At 47.3% G+C, this 27,500-nt stretch overlaps 6 protein-coding genes across 9 annotated transcripts in view; 2 read left to right on the top strand and 4 right to left on the bottom strand.

Moving 5' to 3' along the window:
- Positions 1-7,206, bottom strand: part of LOC125951085 (endoribonuclease Dcr-1) — an 8,490-nt gene extending 1,284 nt beyond the window's left edge. Inside the window, exons 1-7 of the mRNA XM_049679626.1 lie at positions 7,006-7,206; positions 5,868-6,674; positions 4,215-5,799; positions 3,818-4,132; positions 3,511-3,750; positions 610-3,435; positions 1-541 (exon numbers count right to left, since the gene is read on the bottom strand). The exon at positions 1-541 is cut by the window's left edge and continues 716 nt beyond it. Of these exons, the coding sequence (XP_049535583.1) occupies positions 1-541; positions 610-3,435; positions 3,511-3,750; positions 3,818-4,132; positions 4,215-5,799; positions 5,868-6,535 (6,175 nt within the window). The 5' untranslated portion in view covers positions 6,536-6,674; positions 7,006-7,206. The remainder of the gene's footprint in view (positions 542-609; positions 3,436-3,510; positions 3,751-3,817; positions 4,133-4,214; positions 5,800-5,867; positions 6,675-7,005) is intronic.
- Positions 7,207-9,214: 2,008 nt separating this feature from the next.
- Positions 9,215-10,166, top strand: LOC125951255 (serine protease snake-like). Its single transcript, XM_049679954.1, has 2 exons — positions 9,215-9,722; positions 9,817-10,166. Exons 1-2 carry the CDS (start codon positions 9,215-9,217, stop codon positions 10,164-10,166), a joined length of 858 nt encoding a protein of 285 aa, XP_049535911.1.
- Positions 10,167-18,046: 7,880 nt separating this feature from the next.
- On the bottom strand, positions 18,047-21,041 carry LOC125951182 (serine protease snake-like). The gene is made up of 4 exons (XM_049679833.1): positions 20,640-21,041; positions 19,738-19,932; positions 19,097-19,615; positions 18,047-18,754 (listed from the first exon to the last, which is right to left on the bottom strand). Exons 1-4 carry the CDS (start codon positions 20,725-20,727, stop codon positions 18,426-18,428), a joined length of 1,131 nt encoding a protein of 376 aa, XP_049535790.1. The 5' UTR covers positions 20,728-21,041; the 3' UTR covers positions 18,047-18,425.
- Positions 21,042-21,836: 795 nt separating this feature from the next.
- LOC125951176 (serine protease snake-like) lies at positions 21,837-23,905 on the bottom strand. The gene is made up of 4 exons (XM_049679824.1): positions 23,676-23,905; positions 22,957-23,178; positions 22,609-22,882; positions 21,837-22,546 (listed from the first exon to the last, which is right to left on the bottom strand). Exons 1-4 carry the CDS (start codon positions 23,764-23,766, stop codon positions 21,958-21,960), a joined length of 1,176 nt encoding a protein of 391 aa, XP_049535781.1. The 5' UTR covers positions 23,767-23,905; the 3' UTR covers positions 21,837-21,957.
- An 852-nt stretch (positions 23,906-24,757) lies between these two features.
- On the top strand, positions 24,758-26,513 carry LOC125951177 (uncharacterized). Its single transcript, XM_049679825.1, has 3 exons — positions 24,758-25,009; positions 25,073-25,106; positions 25,180-26,513. The coding sequence occupies exons 1-3, from the start codon at positions 24,987-24,989 to the stop codon at positions 26,278-26,280; spliced, it is 1,158 nt and encodes a 385-aa protein (XP_049535782.1). The 5' UTR covers positions 24,758-24,986; the 3' UTR covers positions 26,281-26,513.
- A 134-nt stretch (positions 26,514-26,647) lies between these two features.
- The window catches only part of LOC125951086 (dedicator of cytokinesis protein 1), a 33,446-nt gene continuing 32,593 nt past the window's right edge, over positions 26,648-27,500 (bottom strand). For all 4 annotated transcript variants that reach the window (XM_049679631.1, XM_049679628.1, XM_049679629.1 and 1 more), the window contains one exon: positions 26,648-27,500. This exon is cut by the window's right edge and continues 829 nt beyond it. The gene's annotated coding sequence lies outside the window, so the exon portion shown is untranslated.

The raw sequence follows: 27,500 nt of genomic DNA, 5'->3' as shown, positions 1-27,500 counted from the left end.
ACTGCACGAGTTCTTGCGTGTTGCCCGTGCTGATCGCTTTCGGGACACCATTGTTACTGCGTATTGGCAACACTCGAATACCGAGCCAGGCCATAAATAGGAGTGCACCACGTGGTCCACATTCGATCAGATAGGCACCAATCAGTGCTTCGACGCAATCGGCCACCGATTTATCCGGGATGCTGTGCTGCGTCACGAGATTGTATGGGATGAAGCAGGAGAAGAAATCGGATCCACCCTCATTACACTCATCATCATCATCGTCGTCGTCGTCTTCATCCTCATCATCATCATCATCATCATCATCATCCTCCTCCTCGTCCTCCCCATCATTATTATCATCATCATTATCATCATTATCCATATCAGGCTGTCCGTTAACACCTTGGGTGCCCGGATTCGTGTGTGTAAGTATGTTTCTTCGTTCAAGGTCTTCTCTGCGCTTAGCCCGGGCTCGCTCTTTGACTAGCTGGCAGATTTCCGCACACGACAGCCGCTTGATGTCGGGCAGATCGGCCAAATTCCAGTGGCACGCTGGGATCTGTAACGGTATGCAACGTGAAACGCATCACCCAAAGGCTACTCAAAAGGCCCAGTGCCATCACTTACCTTCGCATCGATGAGTGTTTGTTCGAGTTCCTTCGGTACGTAGTAGCACGGTGGAAGCCAGTTGTCATGGGGTTCGAACTTGGCCGCGATCATACAATCACCCAGCCGTTTCCGGCGTCCGAGGCGGTAAAGGTTCAGATTCGAAACCTGCTTCGATCGCAGATGGCTAAGTTTACCTTCGTGCACGTTGTCATAGCGACAGTACAGGTAGGTTGTAATGGCATACTTGAGAAAGGAGTCACCGATCGTTTCCAATCGTTCTAGATTGATGCCATCGTTCGCGTTAGACATGGTTAGTGCTTGCAGTATAATTGCCGGACTGGGTCCCGGATGGTGCTCCAGATCTGGCTGTTCATCGAAGTTGAATGTAATGCTAGTAGTCTCATCATCATGCGGCTGCTGCTGCTCACCGTTGAACTGCTTCGCTATATCCGTTTCCGGATCTTGAGATACCTTGTAATTGCAAGCCGTTTGACCAGCAGCTATGGCTGGAAATGGATCACGTATCGTGAGTGTGATTACTTTCGTTTGTGATCCATCTCCCACGTCATTACATTGCCGATCCTGGCCCTCGTCTTCATCGAGAAAGTGATCGAAATGGGAACCACCACGCAGCACGGTATACTGTTCGGGAAAGAAGCGCGCGTTCAGCTGATACAAATCGTGCAATCGCAACCAGCGCTCACCGGTGCTACCATTCCGGATGAGTATGGTGAACAGTGCCTGCTCCTCGATGTACGGAACGAACTCGATGAAGGCACGGCCTCCCATGTCGTTCATTAGCGCCGTCATCGTGGCGAGCTCGTTCGCCTCCAGCCGACTGCGCCAGTGCTCCACGGTGAGCGACTCGTTCCAGCGAACGAGCGTCCCGTGCAATCGAATTGCATCCTTGGTGTGGTTCTTTTGTTCTGCGAACCTTTGCTCCGCTTGCGCCCTTTCGTTGGCATCCATTGTGCCAAGGGCGAGCGAGCAACTGAAACCTTCGGCAGCATTCTTGGTAATCTGGTACAATCGCTCGTTCTGGCGCGATCGCTGAATAATGCTTTGCTGGGTACGCTGCCGTTGCAGATCGCGTTCCGAATCGATCGCTTCGGCGATCGTTTCCGATTTGAATTCAATCTTTAACCGTCGCACGGTGCTCACGATGGTCTCTGGTGCTGCTGGGGCAGACTTCCCAGAACCATTCATCTCACACAACGCACCCGGCTCCGTACCGGACTCACCGGTAATTGCAGCAGTAATGGCAGGTAGTGTTGACTCCTCATCCGACGCGCCACCACCGGAATCATCGTACAGATAGCCATCCTCTTCTTCATCGTACTCATCGGAGGAATAATAGTTGCCGCTACTGTTACTGGCACAATCCGAATCGTACCGTAAGAACGCACCTTTACCACCGCCTACCCCGGATTCGCCGTCTTCACCCGTGTCCACACCGGCAGCCATCTCATTGGACCACGTGCCGATCTCCAGTAGAGCCTCTTCCTCGCTCTGACCGTTCTCGTTTTTTTCAACGTTGTTCACATCATCCGGATTCTGATCTTCCTGATTGGCAGTGGTCTTCGTGGTTTCATCAGGGCCATCACTTTCGATTGCCGGTTGCTCTGTACCTTCCGATGTCGATTCCGGTCCATTTCCCTCTGGTAGCGATGCATCCATTCCAGTGCCTTCTTGTGTGATGGCCGCCGTCGCTACAGTACCTGCAGCAGCAGCAGCCGCTGCTTGTGCAACCTTTTGTTCCTTGGTTTTGCGTAACACATCCGCTAGATTCCAACCGAAGCTAAGCATTGGCCACTCAAATTTGCCACCCTCGAGCTGATCGAGATCTTCGCGGCCAAGCTTCAGATCACGCGCAACCTGTCGCCGTATCTCGTCCGCCAGCAGCAGTGCATTGATACGGTACAGTACACATGGTAAGCAGACGGCCGCACGCCACAGTGAAGCCGGAAAGGGATGGATCGTACACAGTTCCGGGACGAGGATTTGCTTCTGCTCTAGGTTCTCCCGCTTAGCACGTTTCGTTTCTTCCGAGCTGGTCGGCAGTGCGACACCTTTCCGGTTGACGTAGCGAGGTGTTAGGAAGTTCAACCGGGCGCTCGTATGATCGACATCCAGCAGCGGTTGCCGTACATTCTGGATCTGGATGTCGTACTTCCGGTGATAATACTCCTCGAACGTCGCATAGTTCGAACCCGGAAAGGCGCTCTTTGGCGACAGATGGTGACAGATTTCGGCCACATAAAAGTACTGTGGTTGATCTCGGTTTCGATACCAGGGCATAACGACCGCATCCCGGAATCGGTTCACATCGAACTGGTAGCCTTTACGTGCCTCGTCCGGTATGAAGGTAGGACCGCTCCGGTCCACGTTTAGCGCAATCTTCTCCACAAACGCCCAGTCAACCTGCACATCACCACCGTCGTCCGTCGGTTGTCGGATCGTCGGTACGATAAAGAAGCAGTTCTCCGTCGCGTTTGCATCGTACAGCATTAGGCTCTTCTGGAGGCGCAGCACTTTGGTAAAGGTATAGCGAACGAAGCAGTTTACCATCGAGAGCTGCTGTTCGGTTAGCTGCACACGCTGCGGACACAGATCCAGCGATACCTTCACCTCACCTGACCGGGTAAAGATCGGAAAAGAGCTTATCTTCGGGATGAGCTTCGTCGTAAGGATACCGAAGCCTTGCGGGGATTCCTCCGGGGCGTAGATTTTGCGCCCGCGCGTATTCTGTTCCTCCGGTATCGGACAGATCAGTTCCATGCGCATATAGTACAGGTAGGCCGTAGTACCCACCTCAGGCCGGCATTCATTGAACACTGAGGCAATCTGTTGGCATGAGGAAGGAAATGCTCATCATAACTATGGCACCCGCCGCCTCCAGCTCTAGGGCATGCAGCTTACCCTCTTGTAGTAATACTGACGACGTTTTGTCGTTCCGGGCCGGGGGTCATTGTTTTCGCTCAGTATCTTGGCATCCAGCTCGTCCAGCTCAAAATTTTCCCAATCGGCCTCGAACGCCCGGAATGCTTCCTTGCCGAAGGGTTGAAACGAGTGGTCCAGTTCACCAGCAGCGTGTAGCATCCGGCAGGCAATGTATGCCGCCATCCGCCGAGCAAGCGTTTCCGTTGGCATCGGAAGGCCCTGTGTGTGATGGATACGGATGCGTAAAATGGAATTCGTACAAAGACAGCGCGAATCACAAACTCACCAGAATGTCCTCCTTCCAGGGAGAGTTGATTGGCAAACGGATCGTGTACTGGTACAGCGTGCGGTCATTGCGAACCGTGGTCGCACAGCGCCAGATCGGTGTTAACTTCGTGAACGTATCGCTCGGTAGCTTGGCACAGTACTTGTTGAGCGTCTGGACGGCATTACTCAGCCCGAGTGAGGCCCCACCGCTGGCCTGTGGGCTTCGGTCGGGAGAAGGTGCAGCCCGAAAGATCTCTAGGCAGTGATTAAAGCAATCGGCGTGCTTCAGTTCGCCATCCTCTGGTTCTCCGTTGCGACACTTGGAGAGTAATAGCTGCAATTTGATGGCAGATTATAGGGACAGATCAGTGAGTGAGCGGGGACCCGGAAATTCCGGTAGATAATATCCCCATTACCTTTTCCACCTCTCTGTAGATGGCCACCCGCTCGATTATCGCATCCGTACAGCGTTCAATCAATTCTTTATCAGCTGGATCAGCACAACCGACGTTGCGATCTAGCACACCATCACCTACAGCCGTGTCCTCATCCACCTGAATTGGGTCATCGAGTGGTTGATCATGCTTCAGGCTCTTATCACCACCACTGCCGACATCGGGTGTAACGAACAGAATATGGTAAGCGCCCGGTGCCTTCGCTCTTCCCTTACACTGTGCATACGAGCGGTAGTTGGAGGGTTGGCTCCAGCGGATTACGAGATTGCATTTCGGCAGCTCGATACCTTCCTCTAGCACGGACGTACCGATGAGTAGATTGCAATCGTGCATTCGGAAACGCTTCAACACTTCCTCCTGCTTCCGATGCTCAAGTGCCGCATGCTGCGCATCCGTGAGCGGATCTACCACCTTATCAACCGTGTACTGGGCACTTAGAAAGGCGTATTCGGGCTGGGAGCGTGCTACCTCGTACAGCAGCACGTACAGTATGCGTGCGATTGAGCGATCATTGCAAAAGATCAGTCCACACAGTGCCTCCGTTGCACCACCGCCGCTGTCGTGATGGCCCCTTGGATGGTATCCCGTAGCTCCATTAAGCCATGGTGGACCTCCACCACCACCACCACCAGCACCTGAACCTGGAAAACATCGTCGTCTTCGAAGATTACTGGGACGACCATCGGTGTGCGGTTGGGCTGTACCGTGGTGCCGTGGGGAGGAACCAGCGTTCATCTCACTGGAGCCACCATCCCGATTACGATGTTTTAGCATCAGTCGATCGGTTGCATGGCGCACGGTGTGCAACTGTTTCGCTAAGCGATCGATTCGTTCACCGACATCACCGATCCGGGTACCGAATGTGTGATACTCTTTTCCCAACTCTTTACAATCCGCCGTACGACAGAAACAATACATCATCTGCTGCTGCTGCTGCTGGTGTTGAAGCGTTGTCGATCCGTTGTTGGTGTGTTGATCATTCGGGCGTGCCTGTTGTTCGCCGAACCACGCTAAAACCTCGAGCAAACGGCGCACTTTCGGTGTCGAGTAACGCCGGATCCGTTCAATCTCCGTACTGTACCGTGCAAAGACACCGGCTGCCATCGAACGGGCCTGAACTAACACCGTGGAGACCATGCAGAGCAGCAGAAAGTGGCGCTCGTACGGTGTGCGGATCTTTTCCTTCTCGATCGTCGTCAACAAATCGAGCGCACCACGATCGGCACCCCATGGGCCGAATTCATCCAGCAGCTCGAGGTACTGCTGCAGGTAACGCAGGGGAGCGGCCTTTGGATCCGGTATCGAGCGCAATTCACGCCGAAACTCATCCTCTTCATCATTTTCTTTCTCCCCATCGGTCTCCCCATTGACGACAGGCAGATCATCGCTCTCGTTGGCATCCATACCGTACATGGCCAGTGGATCGTACCGGTGGTCCTGCAGGAAGGCAATCTGGCGGAGAATGAGCGCGCGGAGGTGACGCGCTAGCGGTGACGCTCGCGCTGGAGTGCACTCGAGAATCAATTCTGTCGGTTTGGTGCTGAACCTGGGGTGGGAAAGGGCGGTGATATGGTTAGAAGATAGCGTTCCAACTCGCATGACTCGAATACGTACCGAAGAATGCTGGTAATATCGCTGGCCGTTTCGATACGCGCTCGTAAGCAGCGCTCCAGACACTGGAGCTCCCAACATAGACGTTCCGGCGTACAGCTTGCACCGTGTAGTGGTCCAGCCAGGCCAACGATTTTCGTGCGCGTCCCGTTGCTCCGCTCGATACGACTACATACTTCCCACAGTTCCGGATGGCCATAGGTTTTATGGCACTCGTCCACAATCAGCAGCCGAATGTGCTCCACTCGCAGCACCTCCGCTTGGTCAAGCAATTCCAGCAGTACAGCGGCGCTCGACATGAAAAGAACGTCGCTGGCGGCGAGATCATAGCGTGATGATAACTCACCATCATTCGCCACCGTGCTCACCGTGAGATCAGTTAAATTGGCCACCATCGAAGCGAGCACGGCCCGATCCGTCCGCTCCGTAAGGAACACCGTTTTCCGGAGTCGCCAGTCCGATGCAGCAGCAGCATCCTCTTCTCTTCTTTCATCCCGGTCCGAGCGAAGTGATTGGATCAACTTCACCGCCAGGAACTCTTTGGCCGAATTGTGCGCCAGACAGACGATCAGATTTTCCTCGCGGGCCATCGACAGCAGCTCCGTTTGGTAATCACGCGGCGTCAGAGCCGTCGTGTGGATGTTCCGTTCCATCCAGTGTAGCACCGTCATTTTGCCGGCAATCTAAGGTAAACTGGGTGGCCAAACTGGGTGAAATTCACGGCACTCGGGTTACGACCTGTTCCTCGCTCGCTCGCTCCATATTTCCAATAGGATTAGAATTCTTTTTCGTGGTTTCAGCCCGATCTTTCTGGGGGAAAAATCAATGAAATTTATATAAAAAGTTTATTTTTTTATAAATAACATACAAAATATTTAAATAAAAATATTATAAAACCACACCAAAACGACTAGTTAAGATTTTCGGAATTGGCTTTTTCTGATCGGTTTGAATATCGGTTCGTTGACCTTAACTTTGGCGTCGATCAGCTGATCCCTCAAGGTCATGTTTGTTGTCACACAAAATTTAAAATGAATGGCCCACAAAAGGCGAGATCATCTCAGGAGGAAACGGACGAAAGGGCCTCTCAGAAAAAGGGCCATCTAAAGACTATAGCTGCAGACTAACAAAAATACTATACCTCGAGGAGTCAGCCCGGTCTTTTTGGGAACGCTGCGGTTTTCCAAGATTCTTACACTTTTCCGGCGCACTTTTCCAACAGGAACGACGGCGGGAGTTACGAATGATGCTAATTTGTCCTTATCATCTTTATTTATCACGAAATGCACCAAAAAAAGTTCAAAAAAGTTATCAATTTCCCATTTTTAAAAAGAACTTGAGTTTCTAACCTCAAAACCAAAACAATAATTTTTCAGTGTTGCCAGGTTCCAACCCATTTTTCGCTTAGAATTTTGATGAAAAATTTGCTTAATTTTTGACCAAACCTCTCGCCCGTTGTGGAACTCGGGAAAATGATGATTTTCCGTAGAACTCAGATAACTTGCTTCTGATAATTTCTATCATCTATCCTTTCTGTTCCTTTCTCGCTTAACTACCGACTGTTCCAATGATATAAGTCATTACTTAAATCACTAGTACGAATTCGATACCCACTAGTTGTTGTACCAGCTGTTGATAGTTACATGTTCCATAAACGTGAAAGAAAATATGCAATATTCACTTTAAGGACCCCCCTTTCGGTCCACCCGAATAGATCATACACATTACTACACCGGAATCGTTAATCAACGTCGCGAAGATCACCCAACATCGTCCTATCGTCAAACGATCATGCCAAGTATCGCATCGAGTCGTAATGGATAACCGTTTTTCTGCCAAGTCACAATGTTCGTCACGAATCACGGCGAAGCGGGTTTTAAACATTTTGGCGAACTCGCGCAGATGAAGAGACATGAAGCACTCTTCTGATCCTCGCATTTAGCGAAAGACGCCTGCCAATTGTGTACTGCTCAGAGAGAACCGACAGGACGTTACAGGCAGCCAATCAGCCCACACGATACGCGTTGAAACGAATGGAAATACAATTTGTCAAGCAACGACGTCACTGTACGACACGATCCCAGGTCTGGTGGGGGCGTGAATCAAGCGCACAGGCGTAAGTCGCGTGTATGTCACGGCGGCACGTGGTTGATAGTAAGCACTCGCCGCTCCATTCAATAGGAGAATGGGCTCGATCCTCGATTTACGTCAGCGCAGCTCGCCCCCATTTCATTCATGTTTTGGTCCCCATTCATAACGATGTGGCAGGCCTATGAATCAGGATGTAAGTTCTCTCCCTAGCGTGGCGATCGGAAACTTTATCACAAATACAACTGGTAAATTTACTATGAAATTTGTACCCTATGGTGGTCCTGCTTTATTTATCGTTTGATACCAGACTACAGCATGTGAAGCTTTTTGCAAATTTTCATTAATGATTATGTTATCTGTTTCCGTTATTCGCTGGAAGTTTCCTTCTGCGAAATCAATATTCAAGTTAGTTATTAAACCTCTAAATCATCTCAGGCATAAACGGATATATTGCATTCTTTTTTTATCACTCAATCACGAGCCCGAGCCTTATTCAGATCAAATCTTAAATCCTCTGGCCCCGAATCCCTCATTCTCGAACCCTGGGTGTTTTGCAGGGTTGCTTGCTTGGACCGCGGTATGCACATACGGGCCATACTAATGTAGACTTACAACGGCCAGTCTTAGCATGATGCCTAGTGGCTAATGTTTGCAACAACAAAAAAGGAACAGGATGTTGTAAAGGACCATACCGGCATACGTCACCCATCGTCATTAATGTCGCGTATAGCTCGAGAGTTTAATTTTTTTCGTAGGGACACACCATACGTTAGTAGCACCGGAACTAAGATAAGTGGTTTTAGTCAACAAGGCAGTTCTTCCGCTTTCGGTATCCGTTTTGGTTCCGGCAAATCTCCCCAGGAAGTACGTTTCAATCGTTCCGTTTCCCCCATTCATGTAGTTCAACATACTATCGCTTTTGCTATGAATCGTTGCTGTAGGCAGTGGAGACGCGATAAATCAACGAATACAAAATTAGGATTGCGTCACTTTCATTCAATGGCTTTATTCAATGGTTCTCTCTCGTTCATGTACAGCTCGGTTGACCGTTGGTGATAGAAAAGGTCGGCATGCTGATTGTGTGGCACTCGTTTTCTTTCCTTTTGAAACATTTATTACCATATAAAATCGAGCTTCTCGATGCATTTGACGTGCGATTCGCAACAGTTGAGGACGAATCCGCTCTTTATTCGTGCGGAAAGGACGCCTCAGATCCTTTGAACTTCTACTTGTTGTTGTGGCCTACGCTATCGACCAGTATGGGTTCCAAGTTCGGACAAATGATGTGCCCTTGTGGAATTGTGAACATCGTGTCCATTTTGGTTCATCTGTATCCGGTCCTCGCGATCGTCGGTGGTAAAGACGCAGTTAGGGGTGAATATCCTCATATGGCACTGCTAGGTCGAGAGGATACACATATTGCTGCAGAGGCTATCTACGAATGGTTCTGTGGTGGTTCCCTGATCTCGGATCGTTTCGTCCTTACGGCCGCTCACTGTGCATACTCTAAAATGCAGAACCCTCCAACGGTCGTGCGCTTGGGAGAACACAACCTGAAGGATAGCCAATCGTCGAGTCGCCAGGACTTTGGTATCCAGAGGATCGTACATCACCCCAAATTCCAACACGCATACAATGATATCGCTCTGTTGGAGTTGAATGCACGAGTCATTTTCAATCAGTTCATCCAACCCGCCTGTCTGTGGACGAGCAATGAGGACCCTGTTCATCCGTTAATCGCCACAGGCTGGGGAAGCATGGGATATTGTAAGTATGCCGCAACAGACGATCGATTTCATCGCACATATTAGTCCACCAATGACCAATTTTTCTCCATTTCTGTCTCTATGTCACTCTTCAGATAATGAGCAGGCAACAATCCTGCAACATGTACAAATTCCTGTTGTCCCCAATGGAGTCTGCAATAATAAAATAGTCCGAAATCGTCGCCTACGATATGGCATTTTGGGAATGCAAATGTGTGCCAGTGATCCGAACGGGGGAAAGGATACCTGTGCAGGAGATTCTGGTGGCCCTCTCCAAGTTCTCGTACCGGAAGCTGATCGGAAAAGCGGCCTGTGCTCTAGTTCATATTATATAGTTGGTGTAACATCCAATGGCATGATATGTGGTGCAGCCGATCGTCCTGGTATTTACTCGCGAGTTTCTTCCTACGTACCATGGATTAATCAAATGATCGGTACTTTGTAGAGTAATAACCGTAGTGCTTCACGTATATTCATAGCAAACAGCTTGAAAAGAAATGCTATAAGCTGGTCTATTCGAGATTACAGTGACTCTTTTATGAACATTGTTTAACAGTGTTCGTAGTTTATGCTCATAAGTGCAAGCATTCACGTAGTTATATCGAGTCAGGAGAATGATTTAGTATAAGAAGCATTGTTTGATTTAGTTTATCTAATTTATTTGAAGTGATTTATGAATGACGTGATATGCCAAATGAGGACTTATGAAGTCGTACTTGCAATTTTGAATGATGCATTGTGAGACAGTGTTCTAGCTTTAACATTAAATGAACAAAATTGTAATAAAAAATCTGTGATAAATATCTATAATTTCGGACTTCTTGCTTATTGTGTTGTTGTATTTATTGATTAAATTTAGTATTTGAGATGAAGCAAAAAATCCAAAACAATTAGAAGACGGAGACGCTCAATCACAAGAAGTAGAAAGTTATTCTACTGCCAAAGGCAAAGAAGCAAAGATCGCTAATTGGTGGTAGAGTTGGATAGGCAAGTAATGCGAATGTACTGATACTGTTCATGCATCACATCCTGTCTGGGTATTTCTTAAGAGAAAAACCCATTAACACATACAGTACGAATTGTTTGCATTATGTTCTTCGAGCATTATGTTTTGCTTGCTTGACCACGTTATCAGTAGCATTTGATAGTAGCGAGATAATGTTTTTGTTTTCACAATGCATGTCAAGCATTCGCTAACTCACTTGTTTCTGATGAAATGTGCTAGCGGAAGGCGGAAGTAACCGATTATTTTACGAGAATATGACGTATTACCGCCAAAGAGTGATCACATAAGAGTTACTAAAACGTTTGTTTGGTTTTGTATCGAGTTGAACTTCCTGAGCCCATTCCTGTTAGCTGGGATTCTTAAGAAACATCAGAAACATGTTTTTAATTGTAGCTATAGAAATTTACTTCCACAAATCGGGAAATGATTCATTTGAGCAACGAGCTTTAAACGAAAAGAGTAACAAATCTTTGGTTTGCAGATATGTTCATTGAGCGTGAAATGTGCTAGACACAAAATCATGCTCTTAGTCACGTCTTTTAGTCCTAACGGCGCTCTTGAATAATGAACAAAAACGCTGTCTAAAATGGGGTTAAATAATTCAAGATTAGGCGACTCCAAAACGTTTCATTTTACGTCATCATCAGCAGTAGCGAACCATTAATTGACAAATACATGTTAGTGATTATTTACTGCTACAAAAAAAAAACCGAAGACAGTTGAGTGTATAGGAACGAATGATTTAGATTTTAATTCAATTTGGATAACTACCTTTCCTGTTGAAGTTAAATAGAAATGGATTAAGAAACGAAAAGTTTGTGCCTTTACTTGTGCCATATGTGTCGTATGAATGTAGTAGATAAGAGAACACTTTAGTGTCAGCGTGTGCAAGTTTCTTAGTAGTACCGGGAACTTGCTGATATTACGATAACATAAAACAATAAACATAAAACCATATATTTTGTTATATAAGATAACGTTTTTTGGTGGTTGTATATTTATTTGATAATTATAGTTTGCTGAAATGAATGAGTAATATACTCAATTTTTTTGTTACAAATATCTAAAAATACTTTTACTTTTCATGAATAAACACCCTTACTATAAGAATAGTCTGGGTATTCTTTATTTAAAAAAACTTATCGACAAATATAGATCAAGTTGGTTTCAAGTGGTCATATGATGATAAGTGCATTATGTTCCGGCTACGCGACCATCTTATCAGTACCATTCGATAGTACCATTTCAAAATGTATGTCAAACATTCGGCAACAGACTTTTCTCTTGTTAAGTTTGCTTCTGATTGTGAAGCGGAAGTAGTCGATTGGTCCCTGAGGATGTGACGTGTTTCTGCCAAAAAGCGATCACATAACAGTGACCAAAACATTTGTTTGGCTTTGTATCTCAGCCGCAAATACACTACGATCGTAGCAATTCGGTCAACTTCCGGTCGCGTGCACCAGCAGCAACACTTGAATTCATATCCCTTCGCATTGTCTGCATCGTTTCACATCATAGAGGCATGCCGAAGGTCCGGCATGATTCACGATCTTTTCGACACCCGGCTCCACTCATTGGCCGTCTGGGCACTGATCGTGGAGGCCAAGTCCCCTCCATCTCTGTCGAATCAGTTCATCCCGTAGCGCTTGTAAGCCTTTCTCGCTCTTGAAGAGCTCGACGGTAAGCAACGAACCTGATTTGTCTTGTTCGCCTACCATCAGAAGCTCTTCGGTACGATCAAGCAGCTTACATTCGCTTTTCGACGCTCTCGCTGTTAGCACCTGTGAAGATCCTGAGAGAACATTAGAAGTTTACCGTTTTCATCGCGCTTTAGATCGCTTGTTATCAGTGACTTTAATTCACCGAGTTCGTTGTTTGTTTTAAAAAAAATCGCAAAATTGGCCAGTGCCTAACGTAAGCAACATGCACGAGCAAATTCGGTTTGTAGAAAATGAGTAAACATACCACGTCCAACAATAGAGTTGTAGCAATAAAGAGGTTTCAGTGGTAGCTGAGTATTCGTAGAAGTGCAATTGTGTCAATACTGAATGATATTTTATGGTGCCCGTTGTAACCAGATGTTAGCGGGGTTCAACAATCTTACGTGTGGTCGTGATAGATGTGTTTTGTGTGTGAAAAAGAAGCATGAAATCAAAATTATGCCTAGACAAGGTTGCACACCTCATAGTGCATTTCGTGTTGATGTTCGTGGTGACTCATCTACATCCGGCCATCGCAATCGTCGGTGGCGAGGATGCGGTCAAAGGAGAATACCCTCACATGGCACTGCTAGGTCGACCATCGACTGGAGACCCCGATGGTTCTGTTGACCTTGCCATCGAATGGTTCTGTGGTGGTTCCCTGATCTCGGATCGTTTCGTCCTTACGGCCGCTCACTGTGCATACTCTAAAATGCAGAACCCTCCAACGGTCGTGCGCTTGGGAGAACATAATCTGAAGGATAGCCAATCGTCGAGTCGCCAGGACTTTGGTATCCAGAGGATCGTACATCACCCCAACTTCCAACACGCATACAATGATATCGCTCTGTTGGAGTTGAATGCGCGAGTCATCTTCAATCAGTTCATCCAACCCGCCTGTCTGTGGACGAGCAATGAGGACCCCGTTCATCCGTTAATCGCCACAGGCTGGGGAAGCATGGGATATTGTAAGTATGCCGCAACAGACGATCGATTTCATCCCACATATTAGTCCACTAATGACCATTTTTTCTCCGTTTCTGTCTCTATGTCACTCTTCAGATAATGAGCAGGCAACAATCCTGCAACATGTACAAATTCCTGTTGTCCCCAATGGAGTCTGCAATCAAAGAATATTCCCCAGCCGTCGCCTACGATACGGCATTTTGGGAATGCAAATGTGTGCCAGTGATCCGAACGGGGGAAAGGATACCTGTGCAGGAGATTCTGGTGGCCCTCTCCAAGTTCTCGTACCGGAAGCCGATCGGGAAAGCGGCCTGTGCTCTAGTTCATATTATATAGTTGGTGTAACATCCAACGGTATGATTTGCGGTACGGTAAATCAGCCTGGCATATACTCAAGAGTTTCCTGTTATATACCATGGATTACGCAACTGCTTAATAGCGACCGCGGCCAATAACTTGTGTTCGACGGTCCAAGATGATTCATAATTGTAAGTGCTACGAACGGTTTACTTCAACGGAATTATTGATTTAAAAAAATGTCGACTCAAAAGACTTGTGATAGGTTGTATGCGTGTGCAACATTCCACTATTACGTTCCATTATTACGGCAATAAATTGCACTAATGAGCTAAGTTTTATACGATAATTATAGGAAAAGAATTGAGGAAGGTATATGTATAATTAATTATCGTTGCCAATGTGACATTATTACTCTCTCAGTCATTTAGAGTTTGGCCTATGTATACTCGCATTGTATTTATTCATACAAAACTCAATAGCTCGAATCGCGTATGTTAAAAGATAAGGAACAGAAATAGGATGACAGTATTAGCGAGGTTGAACAAAAAACAAACAAAATAATTGGATAGGACGACCTTGCTAAGGAAAAGTACATGAAACAAACCAAGGCTGCCATTTCGAAACAATTACGCTTTTCCCGACGGAACCCTTCATCACATCTTCATCTATATTGGTTAATTTATGTAAAACCATTGCCTATGCTATTTATTGTTCGAATATGTCAATAAGACTGAAAATCTATTTATCTTGCCATGTGAAATAAAATGAAAAAATAATCATGCATGTGTTAAGCTTGTTTATCGATTCAATAATAAATCTTCGACAATGCTGGAGATAGTTTATGCTAATATGCTTATGCGCGTATCTTTCTTGTGGTAGCCATTTGAAAAAAGCAAGTATCCAAGATAAGCCCACTTTGTTGGGCAAGATACGAAACAGGCTCCCACGCGTTTGGCGATAATGTATTGGCATACATATTCACCGTTTCTAAAAATAGCTAATCGTCCGGGATGGCTCCAAAGTGCAGATTTTGAATAAAAAAGTAATATGATCCGTCTGATCTTCATATTGATCCTTTGATCCTGTGCCTGTGACAAACTGGTTTTTTCTTTTCATAGTATGGAATAAAGAATGCCCAAACGATCACCTTCTTCACCGTGCATCGAAAACGATCATTTTGATGTTCTGTGCTATTTTTAAACCAAGCATTTCGTTAGATATTCAAATAAACCTGTTTCTTTGCACTTTTTTCGGTCCTAAAAATAGCATCTCGTTTGCCTGCGAGGTGAAGATGCTTCCACAATCTTTAGCTTCGTGGTAGACGGGCATTTCGTTTTCCAGAGCTTTCCATGAAGCTTAGCATCGATTACATCGATGAGCCGATTAGTATACAACCTTTCGTTATAGCTGCTGTGATGTAATGCGGAAGACATTAGCTCAAAAAATGTTGCCGCAAAGGGATGTATAGGCGTTCTTATTGTGTGTACGAATTGAACTGTGCTTTACATTTATTCTTTTAAAATAAAAGTTTAATCATTTTTAAATTGACGAAATGCAAAACAGGCGCTCTGGCTTTTGAGTATTCTCAATGATGAATCAGTGTGGTAGTCATACCGATTCAAAGCAAATTCACAATTACCAGTAAGGCTGTGGTCGGTTGGTCGTTTCAACAATTATATTAAAATTGAACTCTTACATTTTGGTTGTAGCATTTCGCTATAAACTAATTGAATATCGAGAGAACTATAAAGTGGCAAACTGTTCAAGCTGGACACAAATTAAACCATCTGATAAGTTCAATAATCTTTTCATTATAAACAGAAAAAAATAAAAAAGGTTGATAAAATTGTTAAAAAGAGCTAGTACATTCAATAGACAATTAATGGCATTCTAACAAATGAAAATTAAATTAAAACTTTTCCTTTTACACAATTTGCAGTTTTGTAACACAATATTCGTCATCTTGCCAATTAAGCCAGTTGCCATATGCCAAGCCAATTGCCATATGCAAATGCGCCAATCGATGTACTACTGTCTCAATGTGACAAAGCCATAGTTCCTCGAAGATCGTTTTCTCGCATGCATTATCCCGAGCAACCCATGTGAATACACTAACTGTAGAACACTATTTTAATTAACTTGATTGGTCTCGCCTCATTATTGATTTAAATAATATTTTATTGTTGGATCCAAATGAAAAAAAAAAAACACTGCCAAGCTACACACAATAATGCACGTATCATCAATAATGCACTCATTTAGATATTTAAATCCCAGTATGAAACACAGAGATTTATACACATACAGGTGGTGTTTTTCCTTGAGTAGCCGACACCAAATAGATTGGCAAGTATTTTCCTAAAAATGGCTGAAATTGTGCATTTGCAGCTGATCAAACATTGTGCTAGCTAGCATTGGCAATGATAGAGAATTAAACTGGCCTAATGCATACAATAAGCTTTTGGGCTAAATTATATAGAATACCTGCGAATAATTCATTAACCATGTCATCATATGCATGTTTTTTTTTAAATAAAACAAAAATACGTTAGCCATTTTGAACACTTTCACCACGTGGTGCTGCCAATCTTTCGTTCGCGGTTGTGCGCCTTGTCAGAATCATCAACCGACGACGTCCGGTAGCGGATTACCTGCTCGCAATACACTAAAGCCGGACAAACGCACACCATCGTCAGAGGGTTGTAGAAAGGAAAATCCGACCTACCTAAACGGGCGCCATCATCAACACCAATGTACCGTCGATGTGAGAAACAGGTTATCAAACGGACTGTCGCCTGCAGATCACATTCAGGCGGCTCCTCGTCATCAACACGGTGTTAGTCCCCGTTGAACATCATGGCACGTCACATCGCATTACCGTCGTCACTGCTGATCTGCACGTTGGTGCTCTGCCTAGTAAGCGTTAGTTTCGCCCAGTATCGCGATTTCGTGTTTCCACCCGTAGACGATCTGGCTATCGGCGATCCATGTTCTATTCCGCCAACGAAAAACGGACTTTCCGGTACGCAGCAAGGAATCTGCAGACGAGTGCGTGACTGCCCTACCTTCCTGCCACGTCTCATCCGCAATCCGTTCGATATTCGTCGGGATGTGTGCTTCTTTGAGCTGCTCGATCCGGTCGTTTGTTGCACGCGCGCCACGAAGGACAACGCAGTAAGTTCCGAGAATGAGCTGGATAGCAATCCATGGGATAAGATCCCGCTTTACTGACCATCGACGTTCCGAGGGGGCAAAGTGTAACTGCATGAAGATCAGAACAAAGAACCGATGCAGATCGTAAGGATGGTGATTGTGATGCTGATACTAAAACCCTCCTTAGTGTAACCGCATGAGTATGAGTCAAACGTGTTTTCCATGTCATAACACCCTCGAAGTGTCTTCGCCAGTGAGGTGTATTGGTTTTATATTAGAACGTAGGGACTAATAAAATAAGCAGAGAGGGAGAGCGGGAATTATCCATGTTAATACATATTCCATATTCCAAAAGATTCCACTAATGCTAGGCGTAATCGTTAACATGTCGTGGCGACATTATTCACGATCAAGTAATTGTTAGAATTTTAAAAGAAAATAAAATGCGTCGTAGAATCCTGTACGGCACCACCACCACAACTGTTTTCTTGTTCTGGAATTCCCACTCCCAAACTCCACTATTACCCTCACAAACATCGGAGTCCAGCAATGATAGTGTGGTGCAGGTATTGGTTTCCTTCGTTTCGGTGCACTGTGCATCGGTGCATGAAGCATCACACCATCATCGTCACAGGTACCTCCCGAGCATGCTTTCTTTCCGTGGCCGAAGCGCCAAAGGGAAAAGGGACCCTTTCACGTCGTCAAACCTGATCGGAAAGCATGGGGTTTTCCCGCTGTCTCCGATGCGAGTCTCTCGGTGAGTCAACGATCGTTTGACCATTCATCATGCAGAGTAGCAGCAGGCTATAGCCCTCGGAATGTTCCGCGTGAAGATGCTAATATACTGGGCCAACCATGATCACATTCGGGCTCTGCATTTATCACGTTCGCACATTAAGCTTTCTCATCCTCCCGTTCACGATCTTTCAATAGACAGAATTTCCGTTCCGAGTATGTGCCGTCACCTTTATCAGCGATAGTGAAATTAGTCATTCCTCTCTTTCATCTGATCCGCGAAACTGGAATTCTGTTCGGGGGAATTGCTTTTCAGCAGAATAATGAATGCGCGGGCTGGTCCTATAACGTATTAACATCTTTTACAATCAACTGCAAATCACACGGCACAGTTTCGCGTTGCTGTCCTAAACATCAGCCGCTACTCCATTAGCGAGACCTCTGCTCGGACGTGCCGGTCCTGGGGAGTCACTTCCGAGTGAACCCCAAAACGGAAACCGGTTCCGAGCTAATCCAATGTGTGCATAATGATTCGCGGGCTCTATACCTTATCGGATCGAAGCTCTATAGCTTTCGTAATGGTTCGCCGCATCGCCCTCGCGTTGAACCGAACGGAGCAGTGTTGTGAATACACTACCGTATCATGTTTCGGAGCAAAGTAGCAGCACGCCGATCTCGGGTATCTGGTGGTAATCGTCAAATCGTCGTTGCTTATATTCAACTATCGTTTGCTTGTTAGTAAATGCTGTTGAGGTTCTTTTTCGTGATGTGCTGTACATTCTCGTATGACGTGAAAGGTAGCAGCAGCAGCAGCAGCAGTAGCAGGAGTCACAGTTCGCGGGCATCAGTTTCCCGGCCACACGACACTCTCGATCCAGTCGATGTAGGACGAAACGCGCGTGTACACCCCCGGTGACGAGGAGCCGCATACGTTCCCGAATGAGGTGATGCCGATGATGTAAGCCGAGCAGGATGCATCCTCGGCGAAGATTTGCAGCGGTCCGCCAGAGTCCCCGGTACAGGTGTCCTTTCCACCCGCCAGGGCGCCAGCGCAAAGTTGTCCCTCCGTCAAACCCTGCGGTACACGGCGGGTGTTGCGGAAGTACACATTGCAGGCAGTCGTTTCGAACAGGTCCAGTGACACCTTCAGTAGCTCCTTTGTGCCGGTGCCGCCTGTATTGTTTGTTTGGATTGGAAAGGAGAACAACAGTATCGGTTAGTCACGTTGTGCCGGGTCGACCCCGAATCGGAAGGTATGCAAATGCCATCTAACCGTCCAACCGGCATTAGTACACATTTTCTTCCGAAAATCTTAACGTCCGCAAACCGGAATAACCGGAATTCTCGAAAAATCTCTTCTTCATATTCGCGCCAACAACGCCGTTGTGCTTTTAAGAGTGGTAATAGAACAGATCAAATGAAGAAACCACATCAAGTGGTCGATACTCGTTAGCGCCTTGTTACTAGTACTGACCAATACACTGGACGATCCCTGTCCCACGAATCGATTCTTACCAGTTTCGACTGCTCCAAATCCGATGGCGACGCCCTTTGTCCGGTCAATGTTGGGCGAGGAGTAGAGACAGGCGGGTCGAATGATGCGCGAGAAGGTCACCGGTTGTTCCAGCTTCAGCAGCGCAATATCGTGATAGCTAAGGCGCGGCTTGTACTCCGGATGGCGCTTGTACTCCGTCACACGGACATCCAGCGGTTCCGGGTAGTCCGGATGGTTCTCCTTCACCTCACCCAACCGCACGACGATGTTGCGCGTCACGACGCAGTGAGCCGCCGTTAGGACCCAGGATTCGCTGATCAGCGTACCTCCGCACTGGAAGGCAAACTGGCCGTTGTCGTTCGGCATGGCCAACCGCACCAGATGCGGAAACTCACCGAGCCGCGCTTCCGTGCCACCGACGATGAGATTCGTGTCCGTTGGGCACCGGTTGCGCTCCTTGTGCTTCACCACGGACGATCCGACAGCGAGCGTCCCCAGCAACACATTACCACCGGCCGAACGCCCATACTCGGCACATTCTGGTGCCGCGATTCAGGGAAGAGGAAAGGAAGCAGCGTTACAACCCAGCAACAATCAATTAGCAACATGAACAGCACGATCCGGTCGTGGTCATCACGGTGACACGCTAATATACACTCACTTCTCTCGCTGAGCCGCTGGTGGACGTTGTTTAGCTGCGCCAGTCGCTGCTCGTAGTCCACCGGGCAGCACACGATCGCCTGTTGCGGGGTGTAGCCACAGATCTTCACCACACGGGACACCTCGAGCAGCGGACGGCAGACACTGTACCCCCGGCAGATGCCGGGTTCATTACCGTACTGACAGGAATCACCGTCTGATCGGAGCGTGAAAAGGAAAGAAAGAAAAATCACCGAATTAGTCGCTAGCCGGAGAGAGCGGGGTCTGATTCATTGAAGGCATGAGTCATCTTGGGTGTTGTTTGGTTTGCTATCAAGATCTATTAGCGGCGGATTGGCGGGGATTCTTGAAGGCTACCCAGAACATGGAACGTGCGTTCCCCGGATGATGACTCGTTTACGGCTTGCGATGGAGACGCCATTTCGACCATAAAACAGCGTCTTTAAGTGATTACGGCCCTGATCCTAAAATAGATCGTCGCCGTTCGTTGTTTCGTTTGCATCGTCACGAAACCAGCACTCCTGTCGGATCCACGTATCGGATTCGCGTGTAACCCGCGTTACGCGTATGGATCCGTGCGTTACACTTTTCTCTACTGTTATGGGTGTTAATTGGCGTACATATGTGAAATCAATGTACGCTGTACGATTCGTACGTAGGGTGAAGGGCTTAATGTGCCAATTGCGCATCTGTTTAGCCCCTCCCCTCTCTGTCACTACCGAAAGCACGATCGCAAGCGGAACTGTACTGGCGAAAGTCAACTGTATGAAGAAGCAACCTTTTCTTGGGCGGCTCCGTGCCGTTTCACAGTTTGTCGTCATTTTATCACGAGCTCGTCCACCGTTATGTGCCCAAGGCATCGTTTAATCAAACATGTTAAACGCCTCGCGAAAGCCAACTTACCATTCGCCGCAAAGACACAGCTGGCCAGTGCGAACGCCAAGATCAGCAGAGTTACGCTGGACCGGCTAGAGGATAACATGGCACACATAATGCGTTAACGCTTGATAACTAATTCGGGAACCACACACAGAGTTGCACTAGGACCCAATAAACCACGAAGCGCGTAACCTTTTCCCCTTTCTTCCACAATTCACTCAATCGCTCGGTTCCCTCGGTCGAAGAAGACACTATTAGGGGATCGCGGAATGACGCGCACCACCACCGCTGTCGCCGTCGAGCTGCTGCTGCCGTTAAGTGGTCGTCTCGACGACTGCTGTGTCTCACGAGCCTCGTCAACGCCAATGCCAGCAGCAACACTACTGGTGCTGGTGGAATGGAAACAGCTTTTCGCGCCACTGTCTGATCACCGAATGGTCCGACCGGTCGGTCGCGTGTCGTCGTTTTATATCGGCACGATCGTCGCTCGAATACTTTGGTATTCGCGTCGCACCATGATGGTGGTATCCGATCCGAATTTGCAGCCCCCTGACAACGGGGGAGCGTGCGGAGAGATCGTCGGCTCGTCGGGGCTCGTCGGGATTTTCGGGGGGTGGCGAATAGCAACACAAATTTCTTGTGACGAATAGCAAAAAAAGCCCCCAAAAATTCCGTAGTACGAGCCCCATAAACGGGCTCTCGAGAGCGTGTGTGGGAAGTTGAATGAGAAGACCGAGATCACGGCGGGGGGAGGGGGAAGGGGGCCAACATTCAGAATCCGTTATCGAGCCGCCCGTCGCCTCACACTCACATGGTCTGAGTGTGATCGTTTGTGTGGAGTGGCGTAGAAGACGATCTGGAGACACCGATCGTTAACACGTTCCCGGGGAAGCCCACACGAAGGTGATACGTCGTCTTCGTCGTCGTCGTCGTCGTCGTCGGGATTCGGGTTTTAAAGCTGCCAAGAGAGTCGCCGATCGTTTCGCGCCGTGCCACGGTCTGTCCAACGTTTGTGACAACGGACAGGAAGGGGTTTTCCCTTGGTGATTACAGAATATGGGTAAGGCCCCCGAGAGTAATGGGAGCTGTTGTTTTTTTTTTTGGGGGGACACTTGAACGAGCCCCCGCTGGATGTCCTTACACGCCACGTCACGTTTGACGCGTTGAAACAGTGAAATGTAAATGCAAAATCGATAAGCAGATAGTGAAAAAACGTGTCAAGTGTTTATTGATATTGGTTATCACCTCGAAACTGCATCTTCGTTCCGTGTTGTGCGGATTGAGCGATCTTAAGGGATCTAAAGGGTGCGTCCGCCAGCTAGCTCCGTGGGTCCCGCTGCACTCAGTATGGCCACACAACCGATTCGATCCAGTCCAGGTATGCGCTTACCTTGGTGTAGATGGCGGGTACGGCACTGCCACAGGCCTGCCCGAATGACGTCAGTCCGACGATGTAGAACGTGCACTGGTTCTCACCGCGCGTGATCTGCAGCGGTCCTCCAGAATCCCCCTGGCATGTATCCTTTCCCCCCGCCTGGTCACCAACACAAATTTGAGAATCCATGATCCCTAGCCGGATGTGGCGATTCGAGCGATACCGTACGCCGCACACCTCGTTCTCGTACACGTACAGCGACACTTTGCGCAGCTCGTTCGCCTTCGTACCGAAACCCTCCGTCAGTCCGAAGCCGGTCGCGATGGCCGTACTCAGCGGCTGTAGCTCACCCTCGTACAGACACGCCGGACGGATAAAGTCGGTAAAGATGACACGCTGCCGAAGCTGAATCAGTGCGAGATCGTTGTACTTTCCTTCCCTCCACTTGAACGCCGGATGCAGGATGAAGCGCAGGATGTCGTAGTTGGCCGGTTCGGCACCGTCGTCCGTGCGGTACAGGTTCTGATCACCCAACCGTACGATCGTGGGTAGAGCACTAGAAGGTCAGAAGGTAATACGGTAAAGTGGGAGTTGCAGTTCCGTTGACGCTAAGCTTACCCATCGTCATTCTCCAAGTAGCAGTGAGCCGCCGTTAGGACGTAGTACTCACTGATCAACGAGCCACCGCAATCAAAAGAATAGCCACCGGATGGTAGTGGCCAACCGATGGCGGCCATATGCGGGAACTCGCCCGGTTTCGTCACGTTACCACCGACGATCAACTTCACCACCGTGTCACACTTGGATACCTCGATCTGCACCAGCGTCGGATTCAGGGTGAGCGCACTGATCGATACACTCTTGGTGGTCAGCTGCTTGTACTCGTTGCACTCTGCAACGCGTCAGCAAAAGGTACAGCAAGGTGATCGGGAGGGATATTCATCTTTCTCTCTGTCGTGTACTTACTTTGGGCGCTGATCCTTTCGCTATTATCACGGGAGCTCGTAAAGCCGGACGACGCCGATAGACCCACGGGTCTGCTGTTGCCGGACGGTACCATTGACTGGGGACAGCAGACGATCGCTTCCTGGGCCGAATAGCGGCACACGGTGATCCGATTGGTGGGTTTACATCTCGAGTACGGCGTGCAGACTCCGGGTTCCCCCTGATGGGTACACTGTTCACCTTCTGAAAACAAAAAAAAAAATAGAACAGAAACCAAAGGACATTAATCGCTATCCAGCATCGCAACGGTCGGAACATCTCCACATTCTCAGACTCCGTATCAAACATGATGCACAGTTACGATAATCTCTCCTATCACAACCACATGGAACCGGCTCGCGATCGCGCCCGGTGTGCCTGTGTGTGCTCAGACGGTGCCAACGTTCCTCGGCAAGGTTAGCTTGGGCATTCGATCGATGATTTGCAATCAGTAGTAGCATCGTCAATGATTCTCACGATTAGAAATGTAAACAACGATCCAGTCTCAGATGATGATCGGCCATGGTCGGCCATGGTGTTAGTGTGATCGGTAACCGAAACAGTTGCTGAGATGAGCTAATAGTGTTGTACCGCGGCTGCTGTTATGCGATCTTTGAGCTCTCGGGCGCGTCCGCGATTGTGAGAACCGGACCAAATCACCCGCATTCTGCCAGGTTTTACAACAAACCGTTTCGTATTACCTTGCAAACCGGCACCGTAATTCACGGCGATACACAGCACTACCAGAAGGACGGCTAGCCAGGATCGATCGGAGGTTGGATTGGGCTTCATTGCGTAGATCGTGGGCACACTATTCACTGCAAACACGGATAATTCTCGAACCGGAATCGGATGCTGAAATTTGTGCGCATCTATTCTGTCGACCGGTTGAACCTATACTGCGTTGAGCCTTCCCCCCACCACTAAGCATGGAGCACCCGTTGTCGATACGCTCACACACTGCCTTGGGGATCGCAGGCAGCAGCCAGGAAAGAAGAATACGTTTGTTAGAATTCCGCCATCGTCATGCGAGAAGTTCTCTCATCTACCGAGGAGAGCAAGAGAGTGAGCCGCGTGAGTTCACCAAAAGGACAATTCAAGAACGGATCAACCGAGGACGTCTTCAGATAAAGTCTCATTTGCCATGATAAATGTGGGCCATAAACTGGTAAAAGGTGGAGCCACCCTTAACCATAAAATACACAGACACAGAGATATGCAAATTGGTGTTGAATGTAACACTTCCAATCATCAATAAGGGGTTTGGTGATCATTTATTTAAATGTTCGAACAATCTCGATCTACAACCAATCTCTATCAGGCATGGTATTGATGGAATCGTGCCAAGAGATCTCTACCTGCCACTATATTTTAAGACGGTCAGGGGTCAGGAACCTTCAAAACCATCTCCCAGGCGACTTGTATTACCTGATACCGCGAAAATTCGCTGGACTTATGCATTTTCGATACCGGAGAGACTCCGTGTTCCGCATGTATCCTTGACACTTCCAATCATCAGGTGTGTCGCGGTTGGCACGATGGGATTAATGTGTTATCTTTTTCATGTACCTTTTGCTAATTAAAACAAAAATTTAAAATTTACCAAAACTTCTACTACAGAAACGGCTGATTCAAATGCTCCAACGAAATCAAGCAAATAATTTCAACCAAACAGATTTCAAGCATAAAAAGCGATGCTGCCGCTTAAGGCTGCCACACATAGGATGCCCATAAGCCGCCATAACTTTTGTTAATAGGGAAATGAAAAAATATAAACAAACCGGCGCCCTTATCAATTTTTTCGGCTTTCTGCACGCATTTTGACGAATTTTAGTGAAAGTTTTGGATTTTTGTTATTCAAAGTTGTTCTGTATGTTCAATAATAGAACCATCGAAAGCATTGTGTAGTTGTTTTCCCGTTTTCCGGCCGATTTTCCCAACAAAATCCGGATTGTCTGTCTTCAGTGTCTGTTACGTTTCTATTGCCAACGATTACTAGATTACCTCCGACTATGGCCTATTCTGCAAATAACATGTAAGTACGCTTTGTGGCTTGGTCCTGGCACCTTTATCTAAACCGCTTTCCTCTCCTTCACAGTAGCGAGAGCCAGGAGCTCGGATCTGGGCTTTCGGTAGGGTTTCTGCGCCGACACTTTAGCAAACTGCATCTAAATCTAATCCTTTACTCTTGCTTTTCCCGAACAGCAAGTAATGAACTCGGAAGATATTGCTCTGGGTTTGAACATGGGAGATATCGATGGTATAATGAGCTTTGCAGATCGCGTGAACGATGATACCGTCACTTCGTTTAGCCAGGATTTCTTCATCGAGTCGACGGTTAAGCAGGAAGTGCTGAATGGTTCAAAGAATCTGGCCGGTAAACAGCCATCGGTTGAGGAGTTGTTCGTCCCAGGCGTATCATTCGCGGTGGAATTGCAGGGCGAACAAACCGGTTCATGCGCTGGATGGGCGTACTCGGACAAGCTGAAGAAACTGTTCGTCAAACTCGAAGGCTCTTGCGCGTTTACCGTGAACGTGGAGTGTGAATCGAACTCTCCGATGCCATACTGGTACGTGCGAGCCATGCTCGTATCCACCGTGCCCGAATTCAACCATATACCCATCCAGCGTTGTCACAATCATCGAGCTAAAGATGCTCCAAAGTACGCCAACATAAATATGCACGTAATCCGGTGTCAGAATGGGCGCGCGGAATACGTTGGCTACGATGGTGGGGCGCTATTCATGGAGCGGTGTGCCGTACGAGTGGCGCTCGAGGATAACAAAGCGACTCTTCCTCTAAAGTTCATGTGCCAGAACTCGTGCTTCAAGCTTGCGAAGCTGACGGGAATCGTGTTCACGCTAGAAGATCCGGATGGAAACGTTTGGGGTCGCCGTACGATGCCGATTAAAATCTGTACCAACTACCGGCGCGACAAGCTGAACGAAGAAAATTCTCTACGATCGTCTAACACACCATCGAAACATCTCGATCGTAGTCGAACAACGTACAAACGGAATCGCATCGCTGGAAAAGTGAGCTCAAGTCAGTCGGCTAGTGGAATGTGCGGGAAGCGGATGAAGCGGGAGCAAATTTCGATCGAACCATGTCGCATTAGTTTGACTCTACCGAGCCCAAGAATGGCGAAGCGGGTTTTCGAGGCGGCCATTGGCATGATCTCGAATGCAGTATTAAGGACGCATAATGAGCAAGATAAGGCGGAACTTATGAAGTATATACAAACCATTAGGGAAGAACGAAGCAGCACTCTGGATGGCTGCAGTCAAGATAGCGAGCTCCTTTAGAGGCTAGACTGGGAGATATTATCATTAGAAGACCGCAGGATACCGTTCAAGTACAATAAGTCGCGACAGATCTTATGAAAACGATACGTCTCCTTCGTTATCAATGTGATAGATTGGAGAGGTAATGCTTTTCTTCACAAAACTACATTACCAGAGCACCATCCCAACTGTCGCAAGATTAGCCCATTAAACAGCACCATTAAACAAGCAGCACAGTGCTGTAACTGTAGCATTTTGATAAGAATAACATCATACTCGGTTTCCAGACGAAGCAGAAGCAGAATCGAAACGAGAACACCATCGCGTTGTCGGTCGGTCGCTTACTCCCGATATCTTGCCCAGGTGTCACATTATTCGTCACAATTGGTTCAGTTTCCGACACTTTTAAGTGATTTATTTGACATCCGTCGGCGTTTACTATTGCTTAACTTGTTTTTAATTACCTATCCAAAAAGAAAAGAAAAACAAAGAAATTATTCTAGATTAAGCCTACGCAATGATCACCGATATGTGCCAGGATGGAAGATAGTGATTAGGTAAAAAGCGTTGGGAATCGATCCTCAAATGCAGAGGAGGAATCCCAGGAGGATTAAGGTTTACTGTTATAATGTTTCATAGTAACGAATCTTTATATACTTTTTAAACTTTTCCATACGATTCATTAGCGATCGCGTTGTCACTAAAAAAATATACTATAAATAAAGTACTCTTATTTTACCTCGAGGCTACTCTGTCCGTTCAATTTTGTAGATTTTGACTATTCCACTTCCCAGCTCTCACTGCCACTCGCTCTTGCTTTTGTAGAAGCAGTGAAAGGTAGTAGTATTGCAGTGGACATGACGCACTCATATCCTATCACGGACAATGACAATTATATCTTTGGTTTTCCTTTTTCTTCCAATTCCGAAATGGTGCAGTATGGTCCGTTTGGCACTTCCGTCAGCGGGTTCGCCGTCCCGGGATGTGATCATATGCCATTGAAACTTGAATACTTACAGCCGCGCGTAATAAGGCGGGCGTTAACTCATAAAACCTAAGCAACAGTTTATTATACGTATGGCTCCACTGGCGAATCGCGACAGCGACAGTGGTCTTATTATCTTTTCTCTATATTACGTTTCTTAGTCAACTTGCTTCTTAATGTCCTTTTTACATAAAAAAAACTAAGTCTAATTGACCTCCTGGCTGGCACATTGTGTGTCTTTTCGTTCTCTAATTCT

This window comes from Anopheles darlingi, chromosome 2 (genome assembly GCF_943734745.1).
Source record: "Anopheles darlingi chromosome 2, idAnoDarlMG_H_01, whole genome shotgun sequence".
Lineage (NCBI taxonomy): Eukaryota > Metazoa > Arthropoda > Insecta > Diptera > Culicidae > Anopheles > Anopheles darlingi.
Note: the sequence above shows the minus strand (reverse complement) of the source record. Positions and strands in the feature narration are given on the sequence as shown.

Excerpts from the sequence above, each read along its gene's own strand:
- LOC125951255 (XM_049679954.1), top strand. The coding sequence starts at position 9,215 with ATGGGTTCCAAGTTCGGACAAATGATGTGCCCTTGTGGAATTGTGAAC. Across the intron at positions 9,723-9,816 it reads CTGGGGAAGCATGGGATATT|ATAATGAGCAGGCAACAATC; the intron begins GTAAGTATGCCG and ends GTCACTCTTCAG.
- LOC125951182 (XM_049679833.1), bottom strand. The coding sequence starts at position 20,727 with ATGTGTGCCATGTTATCCTCTAGCCGGTCCAGCGTAACTCTGCTGATC. Across the intron at positions 19,933-20,639 it reads CTGTGTCTTTGCGGCGAATG|ACGGTGATTCCTGTCAGTAC; the intron begins GTAAGTTGGCTT and ends CGCTCCGATCAG. Across the intron at positions 18,755-19,096 it reads ATTTGGAGCAGTCGAAACTG|GCGGCACCGGCACAAAGGAG; the intron begins GTAAGAATCGAT and ends CAAACAATACAG.
- LOC125951176 (XM_049679824.1), bottom strand. The coding sequence starts at position 23,766 with ATGAAGCCCAATCCAACCTCCGATCGATCCTGGCTAGCCGTCCTTCTG. Across the intron at positions 22,883-22,956 it reads CGAAAGGATCAGCGCCCAAA|AGTGCAACGAGTACAAGCAG; the intron begins GTAAGTACACGA and ends GACGCGTTGCAG. Across the intron at positions 22,547-22,608 it reads TACTTGGAGAATGACGATGG|TGCTCTACCCACGATCGTAC; the intron begins GTAAGCTTAGCG and ends CTGACCTTCTAG.
- LOC125951177 (XM_049679825.1), top strand. The coding sequence starts at position 24,987 with ATGGCCTATTCTGCAAATAACAT. Across the intron at positions 25,010-25,072 it reads GCCTATTCTGCAAATAACAT|TAGCGAGAGCCAGGAGCTCG; the intron begins GTAAGTACGCTT and ends TCTCCTTCACAG. Across the intron at positions 25,107-25,179 it reads AGCTCGGATCTGGGCTTTCG|CAAGTAATGAACTCGGAAGA; the intron begins GTAGGGTTTCTG and ends TTTCCCGAACAG.